Source organism: Parathielavia appendiculata (assembly GCF_033297405.1).
Source record: "Parathielavia appendiculata strain CBS 731.68 unplaced genomic scaffold N657scaffold_19, whole genome shotgun sequence".
NCBI classification, from domain to species: domain Eukaryota; kingdom Fungi; phylum Ascomycota; class Sordariomycetes; order Sordariales; family Chaetomiaceae; genus Parathielavia; species Parathielavia appendiculata.
The window spans coordinates 210932-235829 of NW_026944238.1; the positions used below are offsets into that span (position 1 = coordinate 210932).

At 55.1% G+C, this 24898-nt stretch overlaps 12 protein-coding genes across 12 annotated transcripts; 5 read left to right on the plus strand and 7 right to left on the minus strand.

Annotated features, from left to right (window-relative positions):
• The first annotated feature begins 135 nt into the window (after positions 1 to 135).
• On the plus strand, positions 136 to 2616 carry N657DRAFT_693273 (acetyl-CoA synthetase-like protein). Its single transcript, XM_062797209.1, has 6 exons — positions 136 to 287; positions 377 to 612; positions 731 to 1132; positions 1197 to 1454; positions 1535 to 2032; positions 2112 to 2616. Exons 1-6 carry the CDS (start codon positions 245 to 247, stop codon positions 2442 to 2444), a joined length of 1770 nt encoding a protein of 589 aa, XP_062643896.1. The 5' UTR covers positions 136 to 244; the 3' UTR covers positions 2445 to 2616.
• Positions 2617 to 2619: 3 nt separating this feature from the next.
• On the minus strand, positions 2620 to 3365 carry N657DRAFT_169170 (uncharacterized protein). Its single transcript, XM_062786065.1, has 2 exons — positions 2991 to 3365; positions 2620 to 2919 (listed from the first exon to the last, which is right to left on the minus strand). Exons 1-2 carry the CDS (start codon positions 3224 to 3226, stop codon positions 2742 to 2744), a joined length of 414 nt encoding a protein of 137 aa, XP_062643897.1. The 5' UTR covers positions 3227 to 3365; the 3' UTR covers positions 2620 to 2741.
• A 344-nt stretch (positions 3366 to 3709) lies between these two features.
• N657DRAFT_636808 (cytochrome P450) lies at positions 3710 to 7561 on the minus strand (the record flags this gene model as incomplete). The annotated part of the gene is made up of 7 exons (XM_062791458.1): positions 3710 to 4510; positions 4569 to 5053; positions 5109 to 5138; positions 5200 to 5439; positions 5715 to 5744; positions 5878 to 7269; positions 7390 to 7561. The coding sequence occupies 7 exons, from the start codon at positions 7559 to 7561 to the stop codon at positions 3710 to 3712; spliced, it is 3150 nt and encodes a 1049-aa protein (XP_062643898.1).
• Positions 7562 to 8161: 600 nt separating this feature from the next.
• Positions 8162 to 9159, minus strand: N657DRAFT_683934 (uncharacterized protein; the record flags this gene model as incomplete). Its single annotated transcript, XM_062796621.1, has 2 exons — positions 8162 to 8376; positions 8445 to 9159. 2 exons carry the CDS (start codon positions 9157 to 9159, stop codon positions 8162 to 8164), a joined length of 930 nt encoding a protein of 309 aa, XP_062643899.1.
• A 2812-nt stretch (positions 9160 to 11971) lies between these two features.
• On the plus strand, positions 11972 to 12796 carry N657DRAFT_636811 (alpha/beta-hydrolase; the record flags this gene model as incomplete). Its single annotated transcript, XM_062791459.1, has 1 exon — positions 11972 to 12796. The coding sequence occupies one exon, from the start codon at positions 11972 to 11974 to the stop codon at positions 12794 to 12796; it is 825 nt and encodes a 274-aa protein (XP_062643900.1).
• A 149-nt stretch (positions 12797 to 12945) lies between these two features.
• On the minus strand, positions 12946 to 13830 carry N657DRAFT_649478 (uncharacterized protein). Its single transcript, XM_062793733.1, has 3 exons — positions 13510 to 13830; positions 13250 to 13441; positions 12946 to 13181 (listed from the first exon to the last, which is right to left on the minus strand). The coding sequence occupies exons 1-3, from the start codon at positions 13771 to 13773 to the stop codon at positions 13149 to 13151; spliced, it is 489 nt and encodes a 162-aa protein (XP_062643901.1). The 5' UTR covers positions 13774 to 13830; the 3' UTR covers positions 12946 to 13148.
• Positions 13831 to 14633: 803 nt separating this feature from the next.
• N657DRAFT_636812 (uncharacterized protein) lies at positions 14634 to 15314 on the minus strand (the record flags this gene model as incomplete). Its single annotated transcript, XM_062791460.1, has 3 exons — positions 14634 to 14714; positions 14856 to 15079; positions 15119 to 15314. The coding sequence occupies 3 exons, from the start codon at positions 15312 to 15314 to the stop codon at positions 14634 to 14636; spliced, it is 501 nt and encodes a 166-aa protein (XP_062643902.1).
• A 608-nt stretch (positions 15315 to 15922) lies between these two features.
• Positions 15923 to 16807, minus strand: N657DRAFT_649481 (uncharacterized protein). The gene is made up of 2 exons (XM_062793734.1): positions 16491 to 16807; positions 15923 to 16430 (listed from the first exon to the last, which is right to left on the minus strand). The coding sequence occupies exon 2, from the start codon at positions 16411 to 16413 to the stop codon at positions 16018 to 16020; it is 396 nt and encodes a 131-aa protein (XP_062643903.1). The 5' UTR covers positions 16414 to 16430; positions 16491 to 16807; the 3' UTR covers positions 15923 to 16017.
• Positions 16808 to 17231: 424 nt separating this feature from the next.
• Positions 17232 to 19828, plus strand: N657DRAFT_658669 (uncharacterized protein; the record flags this gene model as incomplete). Its single annotated transcript, XM_062794916.1, has 7 exons — positions 17232 to 17352; positions 17429 to 17525; positions 17621 to 17800; positions 17856 to 18161; positions 18358 to 18490; positions 18524 to 19688; positions 19746 to 19828. 7 exons carry the CDS (start codon positions 17232 to 17234, stop codon positions 19826 to 19828), a joined length of 2085 nt encoding a protein of 694 aa, XP_062643904.1.
• Positions 19829 to 20233: 405 nt separating this feature from the next.
• Positions 20234 to 20863, plus strand: N657DRAFT_636814 (uncharacterized protein; the record flags this gene model as incomplete). The annotated part of the gene is made up of 1 exon (XM_062791461.1): positions 20234 to 20863. The coding sequence occupies one exon, from the start codon at positions 20234 to 20236 to the stop codon at positions 20861 to 20863; it is 630 nt and encodes a 209-aa protein (XP_062643905.1).
• A 231-nt stretch (positions 20864 to 21094) lies between these two features.
• Positions 21095 to 21839, minus strand: N657DRAFT_169448 (uncharacterized protein). The gene has a single exon (XM_062786066.1). The coding sequence runs from the start codon at positions 21704 to 21706 to the stop codon at positions 21326 to 21328; it is 381 nt and encodes a 126-aa protein (XP_062643906.1). The 5' UTR covers positions 21707 to 21839; the 3' UTR covers positions 21095 to 21325.
• N657DRAFT_649485 (uncharacterized protein) lies at positions 21769 to 24430 on the plus strand. Its single transcript, XM_062793735.1, has 5 exons — positions 21769 to 22065; positions 22158 to 22238; positions 22313 to 22458; positions 22598 to 23223; positions 23311 to 24430. The coding sequence occupies exons 1-5, from the start codon at positions 21975 to 21977 to the stop codon at positions 24149 to 24151; spliced, it is 1785 nt and encodes a 594-aa protein (XP_062643907.1). The 5' UTR covers positions 21769 to 21974; the 3' UTR covers positions 24152 to 24430.
• The last annotated feature ends 468 nt before the right edge of the window (positions 24431 to 24898 follow it).

Consider the following 24898-nt stretch of genomic DNA (forward strand, 5'->3'; position numbering starts at 1 on the left):
GTGGTGGGGTAAACAGGTAAACACGTCGTTTTAGGAAACATGCATCCAGAGATGGTCCGAGTTGATGACAGTTAATAGCGTTTAACGAAGCTGACATTGGATCTCTGAATATGTTTCGAGTTTCTCTCCCTACGCTCGCCGGCTCGGTGCCTTCAATGTTCCTTCTCCGCTACGCCTCACACCATCTCTCATTCTCCTATTGCCTCTCCTTACCCTCACCACTCAACTCCTTCCCTCTGACAAAATGGTATTCTACCCACCATCCTGGGTGCCCAAGCTCCCAATTGGTCAGTAACCCTCCATTGCCTTCGGCCCTCCGACGGTCTTCCACAGGCTTATACTGGTACTGATTTACAGACCTATTAACACAACGCAGACCCGCCTGACTCCATCCCCATCATCGAGTTTATGCGGAATGAGCAATACGGCCGCCGCCCTTTCTCGAAGAGCCGTAATCCTTTCACTTGCGGATTGACGGGTAGAACAATCACCCACGCGCAAGCCTTCCACCGCTCGGAATGTCTAGCCAGGGCGTTGAGCAAGCGTCTGGGTTGGGCACCGAACGAAGGCACGGCGTGGAACAAGGTCTTGGGCATCTTTTCCTTTAACACCGTGAGTCTTCTGTCTCGTGTAGTACCTACCGGGTCTTCACAAAACCTATATTCTCCGGCAAACTTGAACCCTCTCGCTCTGCAGTGGCTTACGCCGCTTTGATGCCGCCATACGGTAGATTGACTACATTCCCACCGCCTACGCCGCCCATCACCTCTCTGGCATCGCGAGCTTGGCAAACGCAGCCTACTCTGTCCCAGAGCTCACTCACCAGCTGACATCGTCCGGGGTCAAGGTGCTCTTCACCTGCTCGGCCTTGCTCGGCACGGCCTTGTGCGCCGCAGACGCAGCTGGGATTGCCAGAAAGCACGTCTTCATCTTGCCCATGGTTGGCGATGACAAGAAAGAGACCGTGAAGAGACAGGCGTCGGACTCGGACTCGGACTCGTTCCTTACCATCGAGGACTTGATATCCGAAGGCGAGAAGCTGCCAGCGCTTGAGCCGCTGAGGTGGAGCAAAGGCCAGGGAGCCCGCCAGCCAGCGTTTCTGTGTTATTCAAGCGGCACTTCGGGTCTTCCGGTAGGCTTTCGCGCTTTCGGTTTTGTTTCGCGGACAGTTCCAGTCGCTGACAGATGGAGAATAGAAAGCAGTCATGATATCGCACCGGAACGTCATCGCGAACACCCTGCAATACACAGCGTACGAGTCTGTCGGGAGAAGGCAGCGCGGGGTTGAGACGCAGGTGGAACTGGGCCTTGTTCCCATGAGCCATATCTACGGCTTGGTCGTTGTGTCCCATGGCGCGACCTGGCGTGGCGACGAGGTCATTGTCCTGCCCAAGTTCGAGCTCGAGTCGTACCTGGCAGCGATTGAGACGTTCAAAATCGAGCATCTTGTCATTGTGAGTAGTAACAACTGAGCCGTATACAAACTCTAATGGGGAAAGAAAGCCATGATGTGTTGATGCCCCAAATCATCCAGGTCCCACCCATCATCATCCGCATGCTCCAGAGCCGCCATCTCTGCAAGAAATACAACCTTAGCAGCGTCCGCCTGGTCTACTCCGGAGCAGCCCCGCTGGGAAAGGAAACCATCGAGGAGCTTCTCCAGCTCTACCCGACATGGACTGTGGTCCAGGCCTACGGAATGACGGAATCTTGTGTCGTGGTCTGCTCCACCAGCGAACACGATGTGATGCATCGGTCGTCGGGCTCGTTGCTGCCTGGCTTCCGAGCCAAGATTGTGGATCCCCAAAACAACGAGATCACCGAGTACGATCGGCCGGGCGAGCTGCTGGTGCAATCTCCGTCGGTTGTGCTGGGATATATGGACAACGAGAAATCTACCGCGGAGACGTTTGTTTACCACGACGACGGTCGGTGGCTACGGACGGGCGATGAGGTGGTGGTCACAAAAGCACCATCCGGCAACGACCATTTTGTCGTCGTCGATAGGATCAAGGAACTGATCAAGGTGAAGGTGAGACTTCTCTGATATCAGTTCTTGTTCCGGCAGGCTGCGGTCTCCTCTTGACGCATGTCGACTGACGGCATCACAGGGGCACCAGGTCGCGCCAGCCGAGTTGGAAGCTCACATTTTGGCTCACCCTGCCGTGGCTGATTGCGCCGTGATTCAGGTCCCCGATGACCGCTCTGGCGAAGTTCCGAAGGCTTTCGTGGTCAGGTCGCCGGGGTTTGCCTCCCAGCCAGCAGAACAAGTTGCCCAGATCATTACCAAGCACGTCGCTGACCACAAGGCGTCGTACAAGTGGATCAGGGGAGGAGTTGAGTTCTTGGACGAGATTCCCAAAAGTCCGAGTGGCAAGATTCTGAGACGGCTGCTTCGGGATGCGGAGAAGGAGAGGAGGAGAAATGAAGGCAGCAGATTGTAGGCTTTGAGTTGGTACGCGGCCCAAAGAAACTCTAGCCATCGTCGCCTGGGACATTCTCAATGCTACACTCCCCAGGGCTCTTTGGCTTGAGTGAACTATCGAAAAGGGTAGACAATAGGCTAAAACCTACCATTTCAACAGCGTCGTGTTTGTAGAACGAGTATAGTAATGTGCTTCCGTCAGATTTCAATAACGGTATGACTGACTGGTAGCGTTGCCACGCAGAACACAGACTATCCCATATCCTAGAGACTACGGCATGCCCCAAAAGAACCCCAGAATCAGGCTTCAAACTCTCTAACGCCTAGGGAGGTCAGACGACTTGATATATTTAACATCGTCAAGTTCTCCCTTGGACGAATCGTGTACCAGCACATACCCTGCTTTAGCATCCGAGCTGCTCCTTGAAGATTTCGCATATAGCATGGCAGAACCCGCTGCCAGAACGCATAGACCGGTAATCATGGCGTATCTCCTAACAAACCGTGGAACTCCTTTTAGTCCTACAGCTCAGATTGACGGGACAGCATACGATCCTTCACGTACCTCCTCAGCGGTTTGCTATCAATGAGCGTTTCCTGGCCAGCAGGTCCGCCCATATCATCGTGTTGTTTGGCAGCTAGCACATGGGGTTTGTCCTTGTTAGGCGCGTTCACGACATGGCGGGCTTGGATGAAGGCAGGGAGGCAGGCTTGGAGAGGGCTCCTGGTCCCTGCCGAGGTCGGCGCGCGGAAGAGTGTGAGGAGACGCCTCTGGGCGACTCTGTTGGTTGGTGTGAGCATCACGTCGGTTTCTGACTGCTGTGAGCAAAAGTAAGTACTATACGGTCAGAACGGACAGGTATTATTGAAGGTGCAATGTCTAAACCAGCGCGAGAAGTTTAGAGTTATGAGGTGGAGATTGGCGATGACATCAACATGAAATGACGTCGAGAACAAAGTTGTGGGGCCCGGCACACAAGTAGATCCGTACACAGGAGCACAAACCGGGAGAGCGTCCTACGTTTCCCTTCCCCTCGATTCCCCAAACTTTGTGATTGCAATATAAATGCCAGTAAAAGCTGCTAGTTGTTTGAGAATCCGCTCATTCCAATATACTATGAATGCCAGCCACGATTGGAGACATGCTCCAGTAACTCGCATAATATAGTTACTCAAGATCCTGCTTTTGCCTGGATCGACTCTCACATTGCCCATCTCTCTGACCATTGATAGACAACTGCAAACTGACGCTCCCTTGAGGCTTCTCACCTCGGAGTTAAACCATTAGAACACGGAAACCCCGTCTAACTCTGAGTCTGAGCGCTTCGTAGCAACGGGGCGAAATCTCGCTTTGACCCCCGTCATCATCGCCAAGAAGTAACAGGGCATGTCCTTCTCTGCCGGCATGGCCGTAATCTCCACGTCAAACTCCTTCAACAACATCGGGACCGCTTTAGACAAGACCAGCTCGGCAAGATGCCTCCCCGGACAAGTCCGCGCCCCGCCTCCCCACGTCAGGTTAGTACTCTCCATCATCCGAACCCTGGCATCGTCATGCTCAGCAAGCCAACGAAGAGGGTTGCACCTGTCCGCATCCGCGCCAAAGATGTCTGGATTCCGGTGCAGTGCTAGAGGATTGCAGCCCACCGTCGTGCCGGCAGGGAAGAAATGGCCGTGCAGATGCGTTCCGCCGTGGGGAACGCTGCGCGGCAGTGCCATGGCGATGACGGGGTAAAGTCGCTGAGCTTCGCGCATGCTTGCCTGCGTGTATCGCAAACGGATAGCGTCGTCGTAGGTGAAGACTTTTGGGGTTTGGCGGACCTCCTCGGTGACTTTGCGATGGACTTCCCGGTGGGATCCGATCATGGCTATGATGGCAGTGAGAGCCGAGCACATCGTTTCATGACCGGCCCCGAAGTTCGTGACGGCGAGGCGGCGCAGGTAGGTCTCAGTGAACTCGGGCCGGTCCTTGTGGAGCTGTATTAGATCGGCGAGCAGGTCCTTGCGGTCGTCCTTTTTGGCCTTGGGTTGCACCGGCCCCCGAAGGGCACCAGCGATCCGTTTTGACGTTTTCTGATAGACTGGCTAATGAAGCAGTCAGTGATTGAGCGGATCGAAAGCAAATCAAGTCGGCCCGACTCACTGTGAAGAAGGGCTTGAAGTTTTTGGGCGTCGTGAAGGTCACGCCCCAGATGTTGGAAAAGACCCGGCTCAACGTCTTGGAACAAAATGACAGTTTGGTGATGGTCGGAAACAGGCCGAAGATGCTTTTTCGTTTCCAGCCGAGGTAACTCTGTGCACTGGTTCCGCCATCTGAGCGGTTCCTAATATATCCGGGGGACCAGGAAAGAACCACAGCCCCAAGGCACTCGACGGCAATGATGTGCATCCATTCCTTCAAGTCCACTTCGGCGCCATCCAAGTCTCGCAACGCAGAAATGACAGCCTTGACGACGCCGTCCACGGCAGGTTCGAACTTTCTGAGATGAGAGGTCGAGTATATGGGTCCGATTAGCCGCCTCTGCAGCCTATACCGAGTGACATCAAATTCAGAGAGGAAGTCGAGTGTGTCGGGGAAGCGCGTATTCAGCCTCCGATCCACGACAGGCCGGTTCAGAGCGGTAGCCACTACAGAGACGTCAGGTTCAGTTTGCGAAAACCAAGCCACGGGATAACGACTCACAGTAGAAGTTTGATTTCTCATACCTGTGTCCTGTGCCTTGGAATCGTCAGTGGACCAGGCGGAACGTAATGTCGAGATTTCGACGGCGTACGGTAAATTTGCCTGAATGCCTCCCGCGAGTTGAACCACACTTCGTTGGGTCCCACCCGTACAACAGGCCCATACTGCTTGTGAAGCGTCTTGGCCAGTTCATGGATGCGGCCTTTCCGCACATAGAGCCCTTGCCAGATGTTGGAGAGTGCAGCGACTCGTGGCCCGGGGACCCGTGCGAGAGGATGGAATAGAATGCGGTAGATGGCGATAGTAAACACGGGCGAAACAATGAGCAAGACTGCGGATGAATACAGCACTCCTGAGATGGAGCTCGTGGTCTCTTGAGAGCTCATTATCCCGTGTGCTCAAGTGCTCAAGTCTGTTTGTTGCTTGTCGGTGAAACTCGACTCGGATAGTTGCCCGGGGGGGCAGATTTGGCTGGCAGACTGAAGCATTTCAAGAACTCATCATTTGTGTTCGGTGAACCTCCGGCGCAGTTCTCATAGCGCACGTTGTCCTGTCGCACAGGAAGGAGTGCAACGAGTCGAAAATTGGAACCCGATTGTAGCCTACACAGCGCGGAAAAGAGTTCATCCACCCTTCCTGTGCGGGTTAGGGTTGCGTAACGTCAATTATCACACGAACGCTAAACTCGAAACGACTCAACAAGAATCTCCTACTATCTGCATGCCTCCCCCTTCTCACTCAGAAGCCAGTCACTGGGGTGGCCCAATACTCAGGATATCCAGACCTCCCTGCAGCTGGGTCTTGCTGGGCATGCGGTTGAGCGACATGAGCTGGGCGCACTGCGCCATGGCCGGGTCCATGCCCATGCTCGCCATGGCGACGATGGTCTCTCCCTTCGCGTAGTAGGCCACCCACTTGCCCTGCTCCGGGTCGCCTTGCAGCACTAGGTCATCCCACCCGCCGGCCATGGTGTTGCCACAGTAGCGCAGCTGGGACCCGAGAGCGCTCCAGAACACGGGCGTGTAGAACTCCGGTATGCGGTTGGGGTTGAGGATGTGGCTGGCAGCTGTCCGCCCAGCATTCTGCGCAACATTCCAATGCTCAATGCGCACATACTTGCCCTCTCCACCAGGGCCCCGGTAAGGGTGTGTGGCAATATCCCCCAGAGCATACACGTCCTTGAGGCCGACGACCGAGTAAGTCTCGTCCACCTTTAAGCTACCGTCTGGCTCCAACCGGACAACGCTGTTGTCCTTGAGATACTCCGTCGCAGGAGCAACGCCGACGCCCAGAATGACAAGGTCGGCCTCGAGCGTGGTACCGTCCTTCAGGTGGACAAAGCCGACATTGGACGGGTTGGAGGGGGATGGCTCAGCCTTCTCAACGCCCGCAGACAGGTAGAACTTGACGCCCTTTGCCTCGACGCCCTTCTTGATGATGTTGCCGACCTTCTCTCCGAGGACACGCTCCAACGGTGCCTTCTCCATCCCGACGACGGTCACGTCGTTCCCGTTCGACGTGGCAACCGCAATCTCCATGCCGATGAAGGACGAGCCGATGATGACGATTTTCTTGCCCTTGTCGCCGATGGCGTCAACAATGCGCTTGGCATCATGGACGTTGCGGAGGGTGAAGATGTTGGCCAGCACCTTGAACCCCGGAACTGGCAGCGCCCTGGGTGTTCCACCCGTCGATAGGACGAGCTTTGTGTAGGCGAACTTGCCGCCCGACTTGGTGGTGACGGTCTTGGTGGCGAAGTCGACGCCAGTCACCTCGTCCTGTACAATGTCCACGCTGGCGTCCTTGTACCAGCCCTCGTCCCGCCATTGCAGCTTTGCCAGGTCGGTCATCAACGCCTTGCTGAGCTTTGGCCGGTCAATGGGCAGGTAACCCTCGTTGGAGATGACCGTAATGGCGCCTTGGTACCCGCCTCCACGCAGTCCCTCGATAACCCCCAGCGCGCCGGATCCGCCCCCGACGACCAGGACCTTGTCCCCAGTGACAGCAGAACACTTGAACAATGGTGCGCGGTGACCCCGCTTGATGGTCTCGGCGTCGCCAGTGATGTAAACGGCGCCGTCGCGTTCGGTCGCTTTGAAGACGGGAAGGGCGTTCAGGGCAGGGGCGTCTTCGACGTCGCCGGTCTTGGCATTGAAGCAAGCTGCGGTTCAAGACCTCCATAGTCAGCAACAGTCGCGCGTGAAGACAAAAGAGCGGAGGGAAGCGTTTCGGTTACCTCCGTGCCACGGGCAAGTAAGCTTCCCGTTCGTGCCCAACACACCCTTGACCAGAGGCGCTCCATAGTGCGTGCACCGAGGACCAACCGCCTGAACCGTTCCGCCTGCGTTGAGCAGAAGGACCTTTGCGCCAAGGTCCTCAACCTCGACCTCCTGCTTCTCACCCGGTTGCAGCGCGAGCGAGCTGACGCCCTTGAGCTTGTATTCCTGCGCCATCTTGCTTGAGGCGACCCCAAAACACCGTCTGGCAGTAGTTCCTCGTCTCAAAGGGATAATGAATCGTTCGATGACAAGCGGGTGAGGGACGTTGCGAGCGGCTATCAACCTGAAGGTTATCATCAATATTAGCAAAAGAGGGGAAACCGAAGATGCCGCAGGAATAGTGTTGGGCGAGGACGGAAGCGATTGGGAGCTGCACCTCAACCGCGGTTTCGTGCAGCACAGCCCACCGAGTAGGAACCTCTGGTCGCAATGGGAAGGAACATTGTGTCGAAGTGAGGGGCACAACCTGGAATCCGTAATCACGACCGATCTGACTGGTCGACTACTTCAGCCGGCGTGATCTTTCTTAAAGTTCGGTGTCGTCATTGCGGGGCGGGGGAGCAGCAAAACGTCCTCCCAGCTTCCTGCTGTCATGCCAGATTCGTGCCAAGAATGAAAGGGTTAGGGCTGGCCGAAGTTGGACTCGCCCATAGTACTTGTACCATAGAGTAATGGTTTCAGTCTCCGCGCCATTAGAGACCCGCCTGGAGAAGGGAAAATGAGAGTAAGTATACCAAATCCTGTACTTCGCTACCCATTTGAAGGTGACCACCCTTAGCCACTCATTGCCGGCTCCCCTTCGACTACCACCATCCCGTGCTTGCCATGGTAGGTGGAAGGTTCAGCGGGCCGCCAGCCAGCTCTGTGCAGGAAATCACCATCTTCTAGACGCAACACCTCGACCTTAAGAGGACGGCAGCACTTGATCATTTCTTTCTCGCTGTCGGCGCCAAAGCCCCACAATGACAGATCTCCTCCAGGGCAAGTGCCTGTCAGACTGTGTTAGACATGCTATGCTCGGCCACCCAAAACAAGAATGCGTGGGGGAAACACAAACTCAATGCCATCAAGACGTCCTGCTCTGCCAGAAACTCGATGTAATCCCCGCTCTTGGCGGGGCACGGGTTCATGAAGTATCTCCCCTTTGCATCCAGACCTGTCACTTGGAAGATGTTGATGACGTCGTGAACATCAAACTCGGTCAATCCAAATGGCAGCACGGCGCGGGTTAGGTTGGAGTGGCAGTGGAAATCATACTGCCCCCCGCTCAAGACGGTGTTGATGTAGGGATCGCAGCGAGTGCCGAGCAGGTCATGGACGCGGCCGCCATGTTCATCCTCGCCATACCAATCCAGGCTGTCCGCGATGATGGTCACCAAGGGCCGCATGTACGGCAGACACGACCAGAGTCGGTCATATGTCGACACGTGGGTTGCGTGCAACTGCCGAGTGCGCGACGCCCAGAATCGCTCCCGAGGATTGTGCGCGTTCCAGATGTTCAGGTCGCCGACCTGTGGACCGTCGGGCGTGCTGATGCGGATGATGCTCCCGGCCGGCGCTTTCCAAGCACGACCGGACCGGATGGGAAGAGTGAATTCTTCGGTGAGGAGTCGCGGAGCCTTTTGGATGGAAGCATAGAGGGCCGTGTCGACTGTCAGGGGAGATCCCGCAAGAGGGAGATAAGCGGGGACCGGCGTGGGGATAGGCTTCCGACTCTGCTGACGCGCTGCTACGGCATTTGCGAGGCTCGATGTATCTTGGTCCTGCGACATTTGATTGGAAACTGGCGGGCGTATTGGGCCGAGTATTCTGGGCCGGATTCTCGAGGACTCTTAAGGAGAGGGTGAACTCCGGTGAAATCAGCAATCTCAAATCAGTTCCTCTTCCATCCAAACCCGTTTCAAAGACCCGAGATCGGCCCTGACACAAGAAGGTGGGTTTGTTCGCTAACGAACCCCACAATTTGGGTTAATGCCGAAGACAACCCCGGATGGTCAAAACGACCCTTGGGTATCTCGGGCTTCACTCCTGATCGTGGTCATGGTGTGGAGTTGAAGCTGGAGGCTGGTCGGGAAGCGTCGGCTTTCGGTACATGTCGGCCCGCCGATTTTAATGCATCCAGTCCATACAGTTGCCGACACCCTGTACATCCGTACTTATATAAGGCCAAGGTAACCTGTCTTGGCCCCTTTTTGTGCAACCGTCCTCCACTTCATCTTCCGTTCTCGCGACATCGAAGGCACGGACGAACCTAATGCCATCGCCAGCGTCATCCACATCAACGAAGTATCAAGCCGCTCTTCCCTCAGGACCATTAATGCGAATAGTCTCACAACAGCTACCGCCGCAGCGAGAGGAGCACCTGTGTACTCGGCGCCTCCTTACCCTCGGAAGGGGTTTTTTATTCTGGGGGGGGGGAGGGGGAGTTGTGGGGGAGCTGAACTTTCCCAGCTTATATTTATCAAGCCATTCAAGCCATTGAGCGGCTAATGCGCTGCTCAAAACCCCTTAAGCCCGTCTTGAGCAGTGCCTTAACCGCCCGATTTTCAAGCCGCTCAATACAGGAGGCGCTCCTTCCGCCCAAGCGGCCTAAGGACCGCCCACAAACCTTATAGGAAGGAACGGCTTCCTTCAATAAGCCGCTTGCCAATTAAGCCGCTACTTAGTCTTGTACGGCTCATAAGGCGCTAATTTGCATGACCTAAAGTTTCCCGGTTTATATTCTTTGGTGAGCAGTTGACGTGGCATTGATCGGCTGCTCAAGTACGGCTCCCCGACGCCCCTTGCGCGAGTAGTCTCCCACCATAGCCCGAGGTTTCCATTGAGCAGCTCATGAGCGGCATGATTGGCTCAGCTCCCAGCATGTGCTGCGCTTCCTCAACGCTCTGGAACGCTCGCCAACTTCAATGAAAACCCGGGGTAGCTGCTGGTTGATGCCTGGCGACGAAGGCAAAAGCTCAAGACTTGCACGGCTTCAGTTATCCATGGATCCAGTATGTCTGATGGAAGGTAGAAGGACGGTGCGTCCCCCCCCATCCCTCTCCTAACCGTACGGTTCAGTATTCTCTTGTTCCTTTTCCTTCTGCACCTACAAGCTATATTGTTATCAGGTGCCTTTTAGAAGGTTTACAACCGCCTCTCTGTGAATCAGCACGGCGCTCAATCTTTAGCGGATCACCAGCTATGTGTCCCCCTTCCACCCCGCCCGACCGAGCGGGATCTGACGCCGGGGAAGACGAAGAACGGCTCATGGGTCGCCCGGGGACTGCCTCCGTTGGTTTCGACGGGCCGCTCGTCCACATGCACCCGCAGCCGGAGCAGGTGAAGTTAGTCTACAAGAACGCGGGAAGAGCGCAGGGAGGACGCTCCTCCTCCTCCTCCTCCTCCTACTTGCTACCACCCGAACAGCCAGCGCCGATACCAGCTGCCGGTGCCGATCTGGCTGCCCTTTTCGCTTCACCCGGACGCGGTGGCCCCCCACCGAACTACCCGCCCCCGGACAAGCACTGCGACGGATCGCCCTCCACCGCGACACCCACATGGCCATCCTGCGACCTGTCCTATGGAGAGCCCTCCGCGGGCTTCTCGGCCCGGACGCCCCAGTACATCGGATGGTTGATGCGACACTCCTCAATGACTACTACGAGGGGGTCGTCGTCGAAGGACCTCGAAACGGGGTGGTGGAGCAAGCAGTACGGCCCGGGAGGGCCGCGTGATTGACGCCTACTGGGACGTTGGGAAGAGCGTCTACGTAGTGCAGTTCTTTTGAGTTTCGCCTCAGCTGGCGCGTCGGGGTGGACCATGTCGGCCCGCCGATCGCGACACTCGTGGCGCGAGACGAGCTCGGCGAGGACGGGGAGGCCGTTTTCGACGTGAACGAGCCCTGTGAGCGGTGGAGATTGCCGTACAACCGTAAAATCCACGAGCAGGTGAGTGGGATTAGCTGAGGAGTGTAAAAAGCGAGGTGTTTCTGGAGTGTACCGAGACGGGTGTGCGACTTCGTCTTAAAGATCGCATCCACACATTCCAAAGATGGTAGGTAGTTGCGATGCGCCGTCCGTGGATTCATAATCACGGCGTGCGAGTCACATCGGAGCGCTCGGAACTGGAAGTACGGGAGAACAGCCGGCACCAGGTCCACCCACTTTGTTCCAATCTGACCCTCTGGTGGTCATTCTCTAATCGAAGGATTCTCGGAACTAGCGCTAACCTGCACTAGTCAACATTATCCGCTTAAAGGACCATGGTCACGGGCTGCTCGTCGCCCTAATGAAGCTCCAAAACTAGCAGTTCGATGCGAGGTCAGACTTCAATCACTGAAGGCACTAATACCGATACATCCGAGGCAATGAGAACTTACCGGTAAGCCACCATCCGCCAACAACACAATCGCATAACAGCATCACAAAGTATAAGTACCTTACGTTGCTCAATTGGCGGGTTCTGATCGATTTGAATTTGACGAATACATTATTACCTTATTCAGACTTTGCTAGGTGCGAGTTTCATTACTCAGCACTCATCTCTCATCATTTCTGTCATACCGCTCACCACTTATCCCTACCACCACACGGTTCTTTCAACATGGAGTTCAACCCTACTAGAGCCGTTGTTCATAACGAAGGTTGCGACCTGCATTACTGGTACCAGGGCAAGGGGCCGCTCATCACCTTCGTCCCGGGCGGCAACGGCCATGGACGGCAGTTCAACAACATGATTGCCACCTTATCCGACAGGTATACCTGCGCCACCTTTGACCGTCGCCAGATGTCGGCAAGCAAGGTCGAGGTCAATAAAAAGCTCAGCATTCCGCAGCAAGCCCGAGACATCCGCGCCGTCATTAAGGCCGTGGGCTTCGAGAAGTCGATCGTCTTCGGGAGCAGTAGCGGAGCCATCTTCTCCTACCATCTCGCCCACGACTTCCCCGAGATGGTCGACCACCTGATCGCCCACGAGGCACCCACCATCAACATCCTCCCCGACGCCTCCGAGGTGTTCGAATGGTTCCTCCACCTCATGGAGGTCTACGAGACCCAAGGCCTAGACCAGGCCGCCGGCGAGTTCGGCGCCAAGCTGCTCGGGTACGACGACGATGGCGTTCCCAAGACCGTTCCCCCCGAGCCCGAGAACCTGCGCAATTTCTGGGACAACGAGTTCCCCGTCCTGCTGGGCTACACGCCCAATCTCTGGCGTCTGAGGCAGAAGAATACCAGCATCGGCGTCATGAGAGCCGTCAGGTCGAGGGATGCCTGGTTTGCGAGGGCAGTCGAGGAGCAGGCAAAGATCCTGGCATGCACCAAGCTGCTGGTCCCGGGACACCACCAGGGGTTCGAGGTCGAGACTAAGGAGTTTCTGCCTTATTTCCTGTACATGCTGGAGATTTTGGAGGACAAGAGGAGAGGAGTGTAGGATACCCAGTTTTGAGCCTCAAGATTGCCGAATGCCATTGAAGTCGGTGACTTGCCATTTATCTGCTATGTCTAAGTAAAGCATTCCTGGTGATGGATCACTGGTGACCAGAAGCGATAATAACAATCTGCATGGGCCGCCTTGAAAATTGGGGATGTATGATGTGTATTTGTCGGATACAGAGTTGACAGTTAGAACAAGATTGTGTGCCAACTTGAACTAGAACTATGGACCACCTCGGCTGGACACCTTGAGCCATTGCATGCCTACCTCCCTTGGTCCCATGTCGAGGACTGGTTGGCGTCGAACCGATGGGATAGTCTTGAAAAAGCCCCGGTTGGACTCTGCCTACTCATGACGTGGGATATCTCTCCCCTTGGTCCCACTGTTTGACAAGTGATTAGCTGTTCAGTTCATTCCTAAGGTATCAGAACCCGGCTAACTGGGACCGACATGTTCAGCAATGCAGCCTGCTTCCCAGCGGAACCGGTCCACGACCTCACCAAAACCAGCAGCTCTGTAGTTGACCCATGACATATTACCCCTGATTGTCGAACGGAGCAAGGTGTGCTGCATGCCGTCCCAAAACGGACTGAGGATGCTCCAAGCCGACTCAGATCCGTTGCGAGCGGCAGGGTTGTGGTTCTGCGTATCGAATTGTCAGCTCCCTCGACACATATATCTGAGGCGGGCTAGCTCGGTGAAAGTCGTACAATGTAGTCGGCAGCAATATATTCAAACGCCTTCGAGATGTTCTTCGATTTGCCAACAAAAACCTCAACAAAGGCCGCGAACCTGGCATCGGTTTCCTCCTGCGTGGGAGGCGGGTTCATCCTGACACACGGAGGAGGCGCCCTTCTCTGTCTGGAAAAGAGAAGACTGCCTGGCTCGGCCACAGCCGCCCCATTGTTGGTCGGTAGGGCAACCACAGAGAATGGGGTGGCGAGGAATGCCACGACAGAAATCAGAACGCGCATGTTGGAAGCGTTCGAAATGAACATGAGAATAAAGTGAAAAAATTGACGAGAGGAAGGGGACCCTGAGCTTCCCGCTGTCGAGATGTACCTGGTATGCAGTTATATCTCTAAGCAAGCGAGTGGGGACCGGTACTCCTTCTGTCTTCTCCGAATCAATCTAGAGAGGTACCATTCCGTCAAATTTTCCCGTACCCATGCCAAACTACAGTGAGATGACAAATTGGTAGCATGTGAATCAAAGTCCCTTGGCAATATCATCTCCGCTAAGGTGCCTGCGAGATGTCGACACAATCAGATTCTGGGCTGCCCACTGATCCCTCGCAGCAGCTCATGAGATTAAGAAACAGTAAACGCGCCTTGAGGGTGGTCTCCGGCAAAAGACAGCACAGGGTCAGAATAGACTGGGTTGACAGGGACGGGGGAAGGGAAAAAAAGACGTCCATGACCGCCGGATAAATGGCGCCATTGTACACCAAGCCGGCAACTTCGCAATGTTGTTTCGCCATCGGAAGAGAACCTTCCACTCTAAGGCTCTAGACAGCTCTCTACCGGCGTCTTATGTCGGCAGTTGTTTCCTATAGGACTGGACCCGGTCTTGGCTTTGGTGTACATATCAGAGACGGATAGAATTAAGTAGGAAATGCATATACAGCCAAGCTATAAAGCAAGTGAAGTCTGTCTCGGTCATCCCATCCTTGGTACCATATCCACTATGCATCACCCACATTATATGAGACTAGATGCTCTATGTACAAAGCGCGGAATGCCATTTCCTCCTCCCATTGTGATGATCTGATCAACATATCAAGTCAACTCAAGCGCGAGTCCATTCATATCAGTTGTGCCAAGTTTTAGTAAATCTAATTCAAGTTATCAATACAAATACCGAGCTGAGGTGGATCGAGAGTACCGTGCGAGAGGTGCTGAAAGTTACCATCACCCTAATAACACATCAGAGTTAGCAGAGGTGGGGGAGTATAATGCCTCTCACCGGATTACACATTTGCTTCCGACATCAAAGATGCCACACTCATGGTCCTTCTTCATTTCGGGATCGGCGGTATACCACTCCACAGCCTAACCGTACGCTCGAGCTGCGAATCCATCGTTCCCCTCCCAAGACCAGGAAGCCAGTTGCGGGTTTGGACGGTTTCGATAGCGTGGTGCGTCCAGTCACAGCAGTTCTCGTCGACATCAGCCACGGGCATTCCCTGGCAAACCTGGTGGACGTGTTGGGCCGTGACGCCGGCCGGCAGTATCCCGAGGAGGATCCTGCCGATCAACTTATCGCCGTCGCGCCAGTCAGCTAATTTCCCTCTTGTCACGGATGAGTTGCATTCTCAACCATCGTGGTAGTCAGGACGATTGACAGGCCGAGGTCCGTAGAACGGGACGTGGAAGTATTCACCAAGGCCACGACTGTGCGTCTTCTCGAACCACAAGCCGCAGTGGAAGACGGGAGGGTTGCCGGCGGTGCCTACAGGTTCCTGCTGAAAGTAAACGCAGAAATAAATGCGGTTTCCGTCTCGGTTGGCCAACATTTTGGCGTTGACGGAGTTGGGGCTAGAGAGTTAAAGTGTATCTAAAATATGTGAGTTATGAAGTTCGTTGTCAATAGGTTGTTGATAGGCGAAGCGAGAGTGTCCGATGTACCTAACCTCGGAGAACTAGCTAGAGGCATCACAGTGCTTAATATACTCTTTCCCCTGCCTAAAATGCCACAGTAGCTGTTAGAGTCGAACAGCCTATGTCGTTGTATTGTTGCACATTCTAATTCTTATACGTTTACAATGAGAACGTTATCAGGGGGATAACAAACAGCCAAGGAGATTGAGCTCTGCCCCTCACAAATCATGACACCGTTAGAAGAAGCCCTCGCTTCCTCTAGACTCTACACCACCGAGTCTCAGCGTGGGAGATTGAAAGTAGTTTACCATGGTTACCTAGGCTCGTGCTTTGAGCAAGCAATGGAGTCAGGACAACCTGAAACAAGCGTGAACGATGAGAATCGAGAGGAGCATACAGATGCAAAGGAATGTCGAACAAGGGCATGTTAGAGCAATTATTGTTGTTTTGCGAACAGCATTTATATTTTGATACAATAATTTCTAAGTACTCCAACTTCAGAGGGTTAAAGCTACCCAAGATGCCAAGACATAAACAAGATAAAAGTGAAAAGCCGATCTCTTTGTCTGCTGATTCGTCCCTGGACTCTGACCCAACTGTTGCTTTATAACTATGCCATCAAAGAACCAGAATCAAGGGTACCTTATCCAACCTGTTCCATTCAAGTGCTTGATTTCCATCCTTCTTATCATGCTCATCTTCCTCATCCTCACCATCCTCGTCATTCTCACCGTCCTCGTCATTCTCACCGTCCTCGTCATTCTCACCGTCCTCGTCATTCTCACCGTCCTCGTCATTCTCCGAACTTCCAACACCTTCCGACCTCGGACTCGTCCACCCCCTTCTTGGACTAATCGGGGTTTGACTGGTGGCCACCCACCTTGCAACCGGGCTCTGAACCAGGCTGATCACAGCATGTCCACACGAACCCTTCTGGGAAATCTTCTCGCATCTCATCCGTGTCGATTGTTCCATGACAGCGTTCACCATAATCAAACCATAAGCCACCGTCATAGTCAGGTGCAATCTCGCTTAGATTTCGCTTGAGCATGAGAGCTTTCAATGATACGGGGTTTGAGGAGAAAATATACCCGAGTGGTGTCTGCATTCCCCAGCCTGATGACTGGCTTCGTAGAATGGCTCATCGCACTGTACACAAAATGCTGAGAGGAGAGGTTACCTTGAGCTTCTTATTGTTCGCGGAGTCCGCCCCAGCTGTTTTGGCCTTGATGGCGGCCTCCGGTTCCAGCATACTGAGGTACTGTAACTAAGTGTCTTTGCACGAACCCGACCGTCGACGCAGAGGCTGGTTAGAATAGCTTGAACCGTCCCATCCGAAATGTGGAGGTTCGCGCGTCCATTCTGGTTAAGCTGACTTCGGAAAGACGGAAGGATAGTTTTGTTCCTGTAATGATGCTAGAGAAGTGAAAACTGGAGGGGTCAATAGTTTAGACGCGTTTTCGAGCGCCAGAATCAATGGCGGGATTCTTGGCGCTGACATATGCACCCGCAAAACATCCGTACTGCACCAATATTAAAATTGTACCCTATAGGACGTAGCATTTCCAGTCGTGCAATCATCAGAGGTGATAATGTCACATTTGGAGCCTGGATGATTTGAAGGATTCTCTGGATCTGGGACTCATCATCTATAAGTCGGTTTGGGAGTAAACAAGGCCGTAGCAAATGCCAGCTCGAAGACAAGGTTCGGGGTTGCTCTACCGTTACATTCGGACCTTGGCGGGGCCGACATCCGCGGAGGATCGGACTCCTCAACTTCGTTCCTCCCCTCGGCCGGATGGGCCCAGGTCTGTCTCTCGAGTTCCCGCCAGATGCTAGCTCTTCGAGGCTCTGATTTCCGTTTCCACAACCCACCAGAGGAATCAAAGACCAGAAAGCCAGCCGATACTGTCAATGAGCGCGATTACAGACACCGATTGGAGCGTGGCCAGGGTCAGTCTGGTTTCCGGCTCAGCAGGCTCCGAATCAGAACGCTCAATCCAACAGCAGCCTTTGGCTCTGCCCCAAGCCGACTCTGCTTCTGGCAACGGGTCTAGCTTCAGACACGACCCAAACCGCCGTCGGGAAAAGCGTCAGCTATCATGCAATCTCTGCCGCCGTCGCAAGTAAGAAAGCCCTGGCCCATCTGCTGACTAGTCCAGTCGATACCTCTCCAGTCCGTTCAATACTGATCATTGATCGCATTTACACACCCTCCCAGGCTCCGGTGCGACCGCCAACAGCCATGTTCGAACTGCTCACTCCGCCAGCTGACTTGCTCGTACCCTGAGCAATCGGTCACAGCTTCGTTGCCGTCCAAGAAGGCTGCCATGCACGACCGCATCATTCAACTTGAGAGCCTTGTAATGTCGCTCGTCCCTGGCTCCAAGTCTCGGGCTATGTCCTATACTCCGAAACCGACTTGAGAATAGTCACTTACTTCGCTGGTATTCAAGGCACTGCACCGGAGAGCAGGGCAATGGGCAGCACGATCTTGCCGACCCCCGCCACTCCGACAGGCACCACTTCACGCATCATCTCGAAGAGGAGGAACAGTTTCAGGCAACACAAGACGACCATGGGCTCGTCGGCACTCATGAAAGTGACCGAGCACTCGACGCGCCACCTTCCCGCACACTGCTTCTTTATGCCCCTCACTGGCCAATCTCACGGCAAGAAATCCTCGCATCTTTACCCCCCAAAGGTGCCGTAGATCGCTACGTGTCTCGGTACTTCAACCGCCTGGACTTGGTCTACTGTCAGTGCTTCTTATCTTGACTCCAGCAGCACGTTGCGGCAAAGCTTTGCTGACTTGACCATTGTCAAGCCATTGTCCACGGCCCGAGCTTTCTTCGAGAGGCAGGTCCCGACCACTTATCAGCTTGATGGACAAGGCACAGGGCTGACACACATGCACTAATTAATACAGTATGAAGCGTTCTAAACCAATCTATCGAGCGTCCCAATCGCGTGGCTGGGGCTTCTCTTCAGCATGATCTGCCTGGCTCTCCTCGCCTCAGACGTGTCCGACACTGCCCGTGGCGACCCAGAGCACCGGTCACTCCAGATCCGCCTCTATCGAGAGAGGACGGTACAATGCCTAATTGAGGGAGAGTACACTAAGTCTGGCCCGTACGTGCTGGAGACACTAGTGCACTACATCTACATCGAACTGAACCTTCGAGGCGACGCTGACAAGGACATCTGGGCATTGTTTGCTCTAGAAGTGAACTTGGCCCTGCGCATGGGATACCACCGTGACCCCCGACACTTTCCAGGCATTACTCCGCTTCAAGGCGAGATGAGACGCAGACTATGGGCTACGGTTCTTCAGGGGGATATCCTCGTGTCCAGTCAAATGGGCATGCCACGCATGATCTCAGACTCCAAATGGGATACTGAAGAGCCACGGAACCTGACTGATGCTGACCTCGACGAGTCCACGACCGATCTGCCACCATCCCGCCCCGAGACTGAACTCACCCCAGCTCTCGGTATCATCGCGAGGAGGAGGATGTTTGTGGCCCTAGGTGCCGTTGCTGATCTCACGGCAGCGGTCCAGCCATGTAGCTATGCCGAAGTTGTGAGGATTGACGGGGTGCTGCGGGAGGCAGCTGCTAGTATCCCGCCGCCCCTGAAACCGAAATTACTGACTATGAGCGTCACCGATCCGCCCGAGGTCATGATGTCGCGCCTGTTCATTGAGCACCTATACTTTCTCGGACAGATGAAGCTCCACCGGCGCTTCCTTTACGCACCGCTGAGCCCTCACGACAAAGACGTCTTCGCCTACTCCAGGACAAGCTGCTTGGACGCCTGCCTCGGCGCACTTCGAATCCACAGCATTTTAGACGAGGAAACCTGTCCTGGAGGGCAGCTTCACATGATGCGCTGGCGCATGTCATCCATCATGAACCACACCTTCCTGACTGCAACCATGATCCTGTGTTCCATGTTGCATCGAGGCCGGACGCTTGAGCGGGAAGACGAAATCCTGGAGGCTCTGCGAAAGGCGAGGAGCATCTGGCTGCGCGCGAGCCCCAACTCACGCGAGGCGAGGAAGGCGGCCGAAACGGTAAACCTTGTGATGGCGAAGGTCAGAGCCGGACACAGCACACAACAGGACCGATATCGGGGAGTGGTTGAAAACACAACCCACCTGACCACCCGGAGCGACTTAGGGAGCGAATTTGGTTCTGCCCCTGACAAGGACGTTGGAGGAGCGGCCCTTCAGGCGCTCAATATGCTGGTCGCTGAAAACTCGAGTCTTGGGGATGGGGTTTTCGACCGTAAGTCACGACATCAATCACCCACTTACACCATTCTGGGAACTGACCATGGCTTAGCGGACTCATTCGTTGTTCCGGATCTCCTCGAGACATTCATGCCCGCAGATTCACAAGCGCAGACCTTCTCCAGTATGATCTAGTCTATTACTATAATTCAGAATCTTGCTGTTAGCCCTACGGCCACCGTCCTCGAATGTTGGCAGCCGGAAACAGGCCAGCAGGCCTCCAAAAAATGCAATAAGCAGCGTTGTTAGACGGGAACATTACCGAATTGGGAGTCTTGGACCGCCGGTCAGGTACTCAGATCCCAAACATCGCATGGACGACCCGCAGTCGTTGGAGGGTTTTCCACCCAACCCGCACCAAAAATAAAAAATCTCCCACGCCTGCTTTCTATAGACACTTCATTTACCAGATTCAGACCTGCCTTGGGAACGAGCCGACGTCTGTGGAAAAAGCGCCCGTGGCAGTGGCAGCGGCAGCGGCCCGGACCATTCCTATTTCCTACAGGTATAAAGTGGCCACCGGACGCCAGGCTCGCAACAATGGAGCCCGTAGACCTGGGCCACCACGACAACTTCCTTCTCAATGACGATATTAAAAGGTCGACGGCCGACTTCCACAAACACATTTTCGACAACGTAGCCATCTACAGCAAATATCGAGTCACGGCCCTGACGCACCTCAAGGACCTTGGCTCGATATTCTCACACGAGTACCTGTTCTTCACCGCCCATCATACCGAAACCGGGCAGCCTGTCCGCTTCCTGGCCGAGCGGGACGTGGCCAAGGACGTCGTCATTGTAGGGCCTCTCGTCACACGCAAGCTCGGGTCGTCGACGAAACCGCTCCCACTGCCGCTGCGGATCCTGACGTTCGACACCTCGGCGGCGACCCGGGAGCGACCAAGCCTCTTCCAAGTAGCAGCCGTCCTGAAGAGAACCTCGGCTGCCGGCGGCACCTACAAGCCCGGGTTCAAGGACTGCTTCTGGTTCGCCAGGGTCGTATACTCGGCGTTTCACGAGCGGTACAAGACGACGTCGACCCATACAACAGTCAACTCGGTCAGCCCCGGCCGATTGACGAGGTGGATATATCCCCAGCTGTTCAAGGGCCGTATGCTGGTAAGCTCTCCCAGCACTTCCCCTGATGTCAGAACCAACGACGCCGGATGAGGGCTGACCAAGTGTGTTTTCTTGTGCCCAGGCTTCGGCAAAAGATTATGCCAACCAGCACGGGGAATGGCCCGTCGAGTCGAAAAATAAAGATGGAACACTCGACGAGCTTTCGGACTGGGACTCGGTAAGCAAGAGGAATATTTAAAGAGCTCGGGACCCAATCCCTTTGTGACTGGTTGAGCAAGCAATCTAAGTCCAGCTAACAAGACTGGGCTTAGGGATTGAGAGAAGAAGTCTCGTGCATTTCAAATTAGATCTCCTAGGGGAACAAGACGTCGTTGACTGGCCACTAGATGTATTATTGGGGATCTGGTTCCCGACAGCTGGACGAGGATATTGCATACCTGTCGCTGGTCGGCAAAGTGCGTGCGGATATATACATGACACTCGCAGACCTGCTGTGTGATAAGCGAGAATGAGGGTGAACCTCACGTTATAACGGTTATATAGTTAACGTTATCATTTGTTTTTAACTTCCACCGCACCTCCCAGTGGTACCTCTTCCCGCACCGTCAGATTCTCCCTGTTCTCAATGTTCAACACACCGCAGCCCCTGATATGTAATAGCCGAGAAACCATCCCGGCTTTTACCCCTTGTCCTGCGGCCATCCATATGCGAAACCGTCCGGTTTCCCACTTCGCCCACCTCCCGCATTCTTCCCCCGCAGACGATACCTGACTCGAATGGGGGGGGGGGGTAGTGGAGAAGGATCGCGCAGTTGTCAGCAGCCCCCGCTCATTCATGCATGACGATCCAACAACCAAGCCCGAAGGGACCCTTACGCAGACTTCTGGGTCCCCTTCCCCCCCATACTGTGGTAACTTTCCTGACTTTGTCATGGCTGAGTCAGAGAGCTCAGCCAACGGTCGAACGATGTTGTTTCCCAAGAGACTCCACTGGCAGGATTACCTCAGACGGCTCAGCGTGCTTAGCCATGATGCGGCCGGCAGCTAGGCTCGGTGAGCCGATGACCGGCTTTCATCAAGCCTCCGAATCGAGGCCCAATACTTAATTGGGACTGCCCGCTTTGTTCTAACCAGAACCCGACAACCCACACTCTCCCCACCACCAAGGCCGGACCTCTGAACCTTTAGCACACATCTCATCATGGCGGACGAGGACGTTGTGAAGACCGATCTCTTGATTGTGGGCGCGGGGCCAGCCGGGGCCTCGCTCGCTTGCTTCCTGGCTGCACACGGTATGTGAGGCGGAGGACTTTCGAGTGATACACAGCTTGTCGTCCCGGCCGAGACACGCACGAAATCACTGACACCGAGGGGAATGATGCAGGCAGGAAAGGCATATTGATCGCCGCCGCGCCGGGAACGGCCGAAACTCCACGTGCCCACATCACGAACATGGCCGGACTGGGTGCGTGTGCATTCGTTGGAGTCGGACCCAAGCAAACACAGTCTGGCAATCTGACACTCGAATTACATATGTAGAGTGTCTGCGGGACATTGGCCTTGAGCAGGACTGTCTCGATGTTGCGACCCCGAGCCACAACATGGCGCATACAAGATGGTGCCGCAGCATGGCTGGCGAGGAGTTTGCCCGCGTGTACTCCTGGGGGCACGATCCAAAGTACAAGGTATGATAATAAGGGGCCGCAAGGTGCTTACCTTGGGTGGTGAATTCGTTGTTGATGCTGGGAATCCTGGATTCCATCCCTGATTCCAATGTCAAGTTTGGGCGCCTCTTATGTACTGACAGTGATGGTCCATGACTAGGGCGACTACGAGGCCGCAAGTCCCTGCAATCATGTGGACCTACCGCAAACACTGCTTGAGCCCATTCTCACCAAGAGGGCAATCCACAAAGGCTGGACGATCCGATTCAACACTAGATTCCTTCGGTTAAGCCGCCCATCGCCCGACGTCGTCATATCCGAGGTTCTTGACGAAGTCACGCAAAAGACCTACAGGATCCAATCTCGCTATCTCTTCGGCTGTGACGGCGCTCGAAGCCAGGTTGTGCGGGAGCTGGGCATTCCGCTCATCAAGAAGCCCGGTCAGGGCCTGGCCTTGAATGTGCTGGTCCGAGCGGACATGTCGCACCTCATTGAGAACCGCATCGGAAACCTGCACTGGGTGCTCCGGCCCGAAGAGATGAACGCTCCACCATGGGGATGGGCCGCCGTGGTGCGCATGGTGCGGCCGTGGAATGAGTGGATGTTCATCTTCCTTGCGGCACCCGGGCATGACCTGAAGGCCGAGGATATGGATGCCAGCCACGATGAGTATTTGGCGAGGGTCAAGGAGTTGATCGGCGACGACTCGGTCAAGGTTGAGCTGCTGCATGCCAGCAAGTGGTGGATCAACGAGGTTGTGGCCGAGTACTACTCGGATGGCAATGTGTGAGTTTCCCGAGTCACTGCCCTCGCCCCATTCTCGGTGGGGTAAGTTGGTAGATTCTGACCCTGACCTGACCGCGCATCTCTCAGCTTCTGCCTCGGCGACGCGACACATCGGCACCCGCCCTTCAACGGACTCGGTTCCAACACGTGCATCCAGGACGCCTTCAACCTAGCCTGGAAGATCGACTATGTCATGTCCGGCAAGGCCGGGCCCGAGCTCCTCGAGTCGTTCAGTAAGGAACGCCAGCCCGTGGGCGTGGACGTCATCACGCGCGCCAACCAGGGGTTGCGAGACCACATCCACTGGCAGCAGACGCTGGGCATGCTCGAACCCGACGAGACCAAGCGGCTCCAGATACTGGCCGAGTTCGACGACCCGGGCGAGAAAGGCCGCAGGCGCCGGCAGGCGTTTCAGGAAGCCATCTGGGCGACGACGACCGAGTTCCACGGGCTCGGCATCGAGATGAACCAGCGCTACGTCTCGGACGCCGTGTTTTTCTCCGACGAGGCTGGTCCACCCCCGACGCCGCCCGAGGACAGGGTCAGGACGCACCAGATCACGACGTACCCCGGCCGCCGCCTGCCGCATGTCTGGCTGAACACGAGGTCGCCCGGCAAGCGCGTGTCGACCATTGACTTGGCGGGCCACGGTCGGTTCTGTCTGCTCACCGGCCCCGGGGGGCAGGCGTGGAAGGATGCGGCGCGGGCGGTTTCTGAGGCGCTCGAGGTGGAGATTGTGGGCTACTCGATTGGCTGGAAACAGGACTATGAGGATGTCTACTTTGACTGGGCGAGGAAGCGGGAGGTGGACGAGGACGGGTGCGTCTTGGTGCGCCCAGACAGGTTTGTGGTGTGGAGGTCACAGAGCACGGTTGCGAACGCGCAACGGAAGCTCGAAGAGGTGATGAGGAGTGTGTTGGCTCTGTGAACATCAATTTGGGCCCCGAGTATTTGGATTCGTTGACTTGGGTAGACAACAAAGTCCAGGTTGAGTGTCGATGCTGGGTGTCAGAGCATTGCATCTGGAACGGAAGAACCTTCCGCCGGTGTGGAAGATGGTCAATGCTACACGATGTCTTTCGAGGAGCTCAAACATCAGGAAGGATGGTAGCCGGTCAGGAAAGGGTGTGTGCTCGCATGCTCCGTGGACATACAGTAGACTGTCCACAAGTAGAGGCCCAATATCAACTGGTTTTGGACAACTTTCTGGCTAATCGGATCGCGAATTGAAGCCTCGACGAATATGGGTGGCCCCCTTTGATGATCGTGTACCTGGCCGGTACCTTCTTATTATAGGTAGCATCACTCAATGTTCCAGGGGTCAAAGACCTGCAGAACTCCAAACACGTACAGTACGCGTAAGCGCTGCAACAGAGTTGAGGGGCTAAGTTTGGACGCCCTAGCCAACGCGTATATCTGGTACATGTGGTACTGCCCCAGAGCGGACTGGAGCAGATCGCTATGTAGGGACCTTAGGTACTGCAAAGTAAACGTCTGGAGAGGAGGACGACATGGTTCTGAGGTGAGGGAAGTTGAAGTCTTGGCGACCCTCAGCTGGTTCTGTTCTGCTGCATTATGACGTAGCCGTCGCCAGAAGCATCAAAGACCCTGAATCGGCACACCAATCAGTTCTTTCATGCAGTCAGAGGCACTCAGACGCCGAACGATGAGTGGC

What these genes read in the sequence shown, in the direction of transcription:
- N657DRAFT_693273 (XM_062797209.1), top strand. Translation starts at nt 245, where the DNA reads ATGGTATTCTACCCACCATCCTGGGTGCCCAAGCTCCCAATTG. An exon ending in GCATCTTTTCCTTTAACACC is followed by an intron (nt 613 to 730) that starts GTGAGTCTTCTG and finishes GCCATACGGTAG; the next exon opens with ATTGACTACATTCCCACCGC. An exon ending in GCGGCACTTCGGGTCTTCCG is followed by an intron (nt 1,133 to 1,196) that starts GTAGGCTTTCGC and finishes GATGGAGAATAG; the next exon opens with AAAGCAGTCATGATATCGCA.
- N657DRAFT_169170 (XM_062786065.1), bottom strand. Translation starts at nt 3,226, where the DNA reads ATGCTCACACCAACCAACAGAGTCGCCCAGAGGCGTCTCCTCACACTC. An exon ending in GATAGCAAACCGCTGAGGAG is followed by an intron (nt 2,920 to 2,990) that starts GTACGTGAAGGA and finishes ACGGTTTGTTAG; the next exon opens with GAGATACGCCATGATTACCG.
- N657DRAFT_649478 (XM_062793733.1), bottom strand. Translation starts at nt 13,773, where the DNA reads ATGCGCGTTCTGATTTCTGTCGTGGCATTCCTCGCCACCCCATTCTCT. An exon ending in ATATTGCTGCCGACTACATT is followed by an intron (nt 13,442 to 13,509) that starts GTACGACTTTCA and finishes TTCGATACGCAG; the next exon opens with AACCACAACCCTGCCGCTCG. An exon ending in CAGGCTGCATTGCTGAACAT is followed by an intron (nt 13,182 to 13,249) that starts GTCGGTCCCAGT and finishes CTTGTCAAACAG; the next exon opens with TGGGACCAAGGGGAGAGATA.
- N657DRAFT_649481 (XM_062793734.1), bottom strand. Translation starts at nt 16,413, where the DNA reads ATGACGGTGGCTTATGGTTTGATTATGGTGAACGCTGTCATGGAACAA.
- N657DRAFT_169448 (XM_062786066.1), bottom strand. Translation starts at nt 21,706, where the DNA reads ATGACAAAGTCAGGAAAGTTACCACAGTATGGGGGGGAAGGGGACCCA.
- N657DRAFT_649485 (XM_062793735.1), top strand. Translation starts at nt 21,975, where the DNA reads ATGGCGGACGAGGACGTTGTGAAGACCGATCTCTTGATTGTGGGCGCG. An exon ending in TTGCTTCCTGGCTGCACACG is followed by an intron (nt 22,066 to 22,157) that starts GTATGTGAGGCG and finishes GGAATGATGCAG; the next exon opens with GCAGGAAAGGCATATTGATC. An exon ending in CACGAACATGGCCGGACTGG is followed by an intron (nt 22,239 to 22,312) that starts GTGCGTGTGCAT and finishes TTACATATGTAG; the next exon opens with AGTGTCTGCGGGACATTGGC.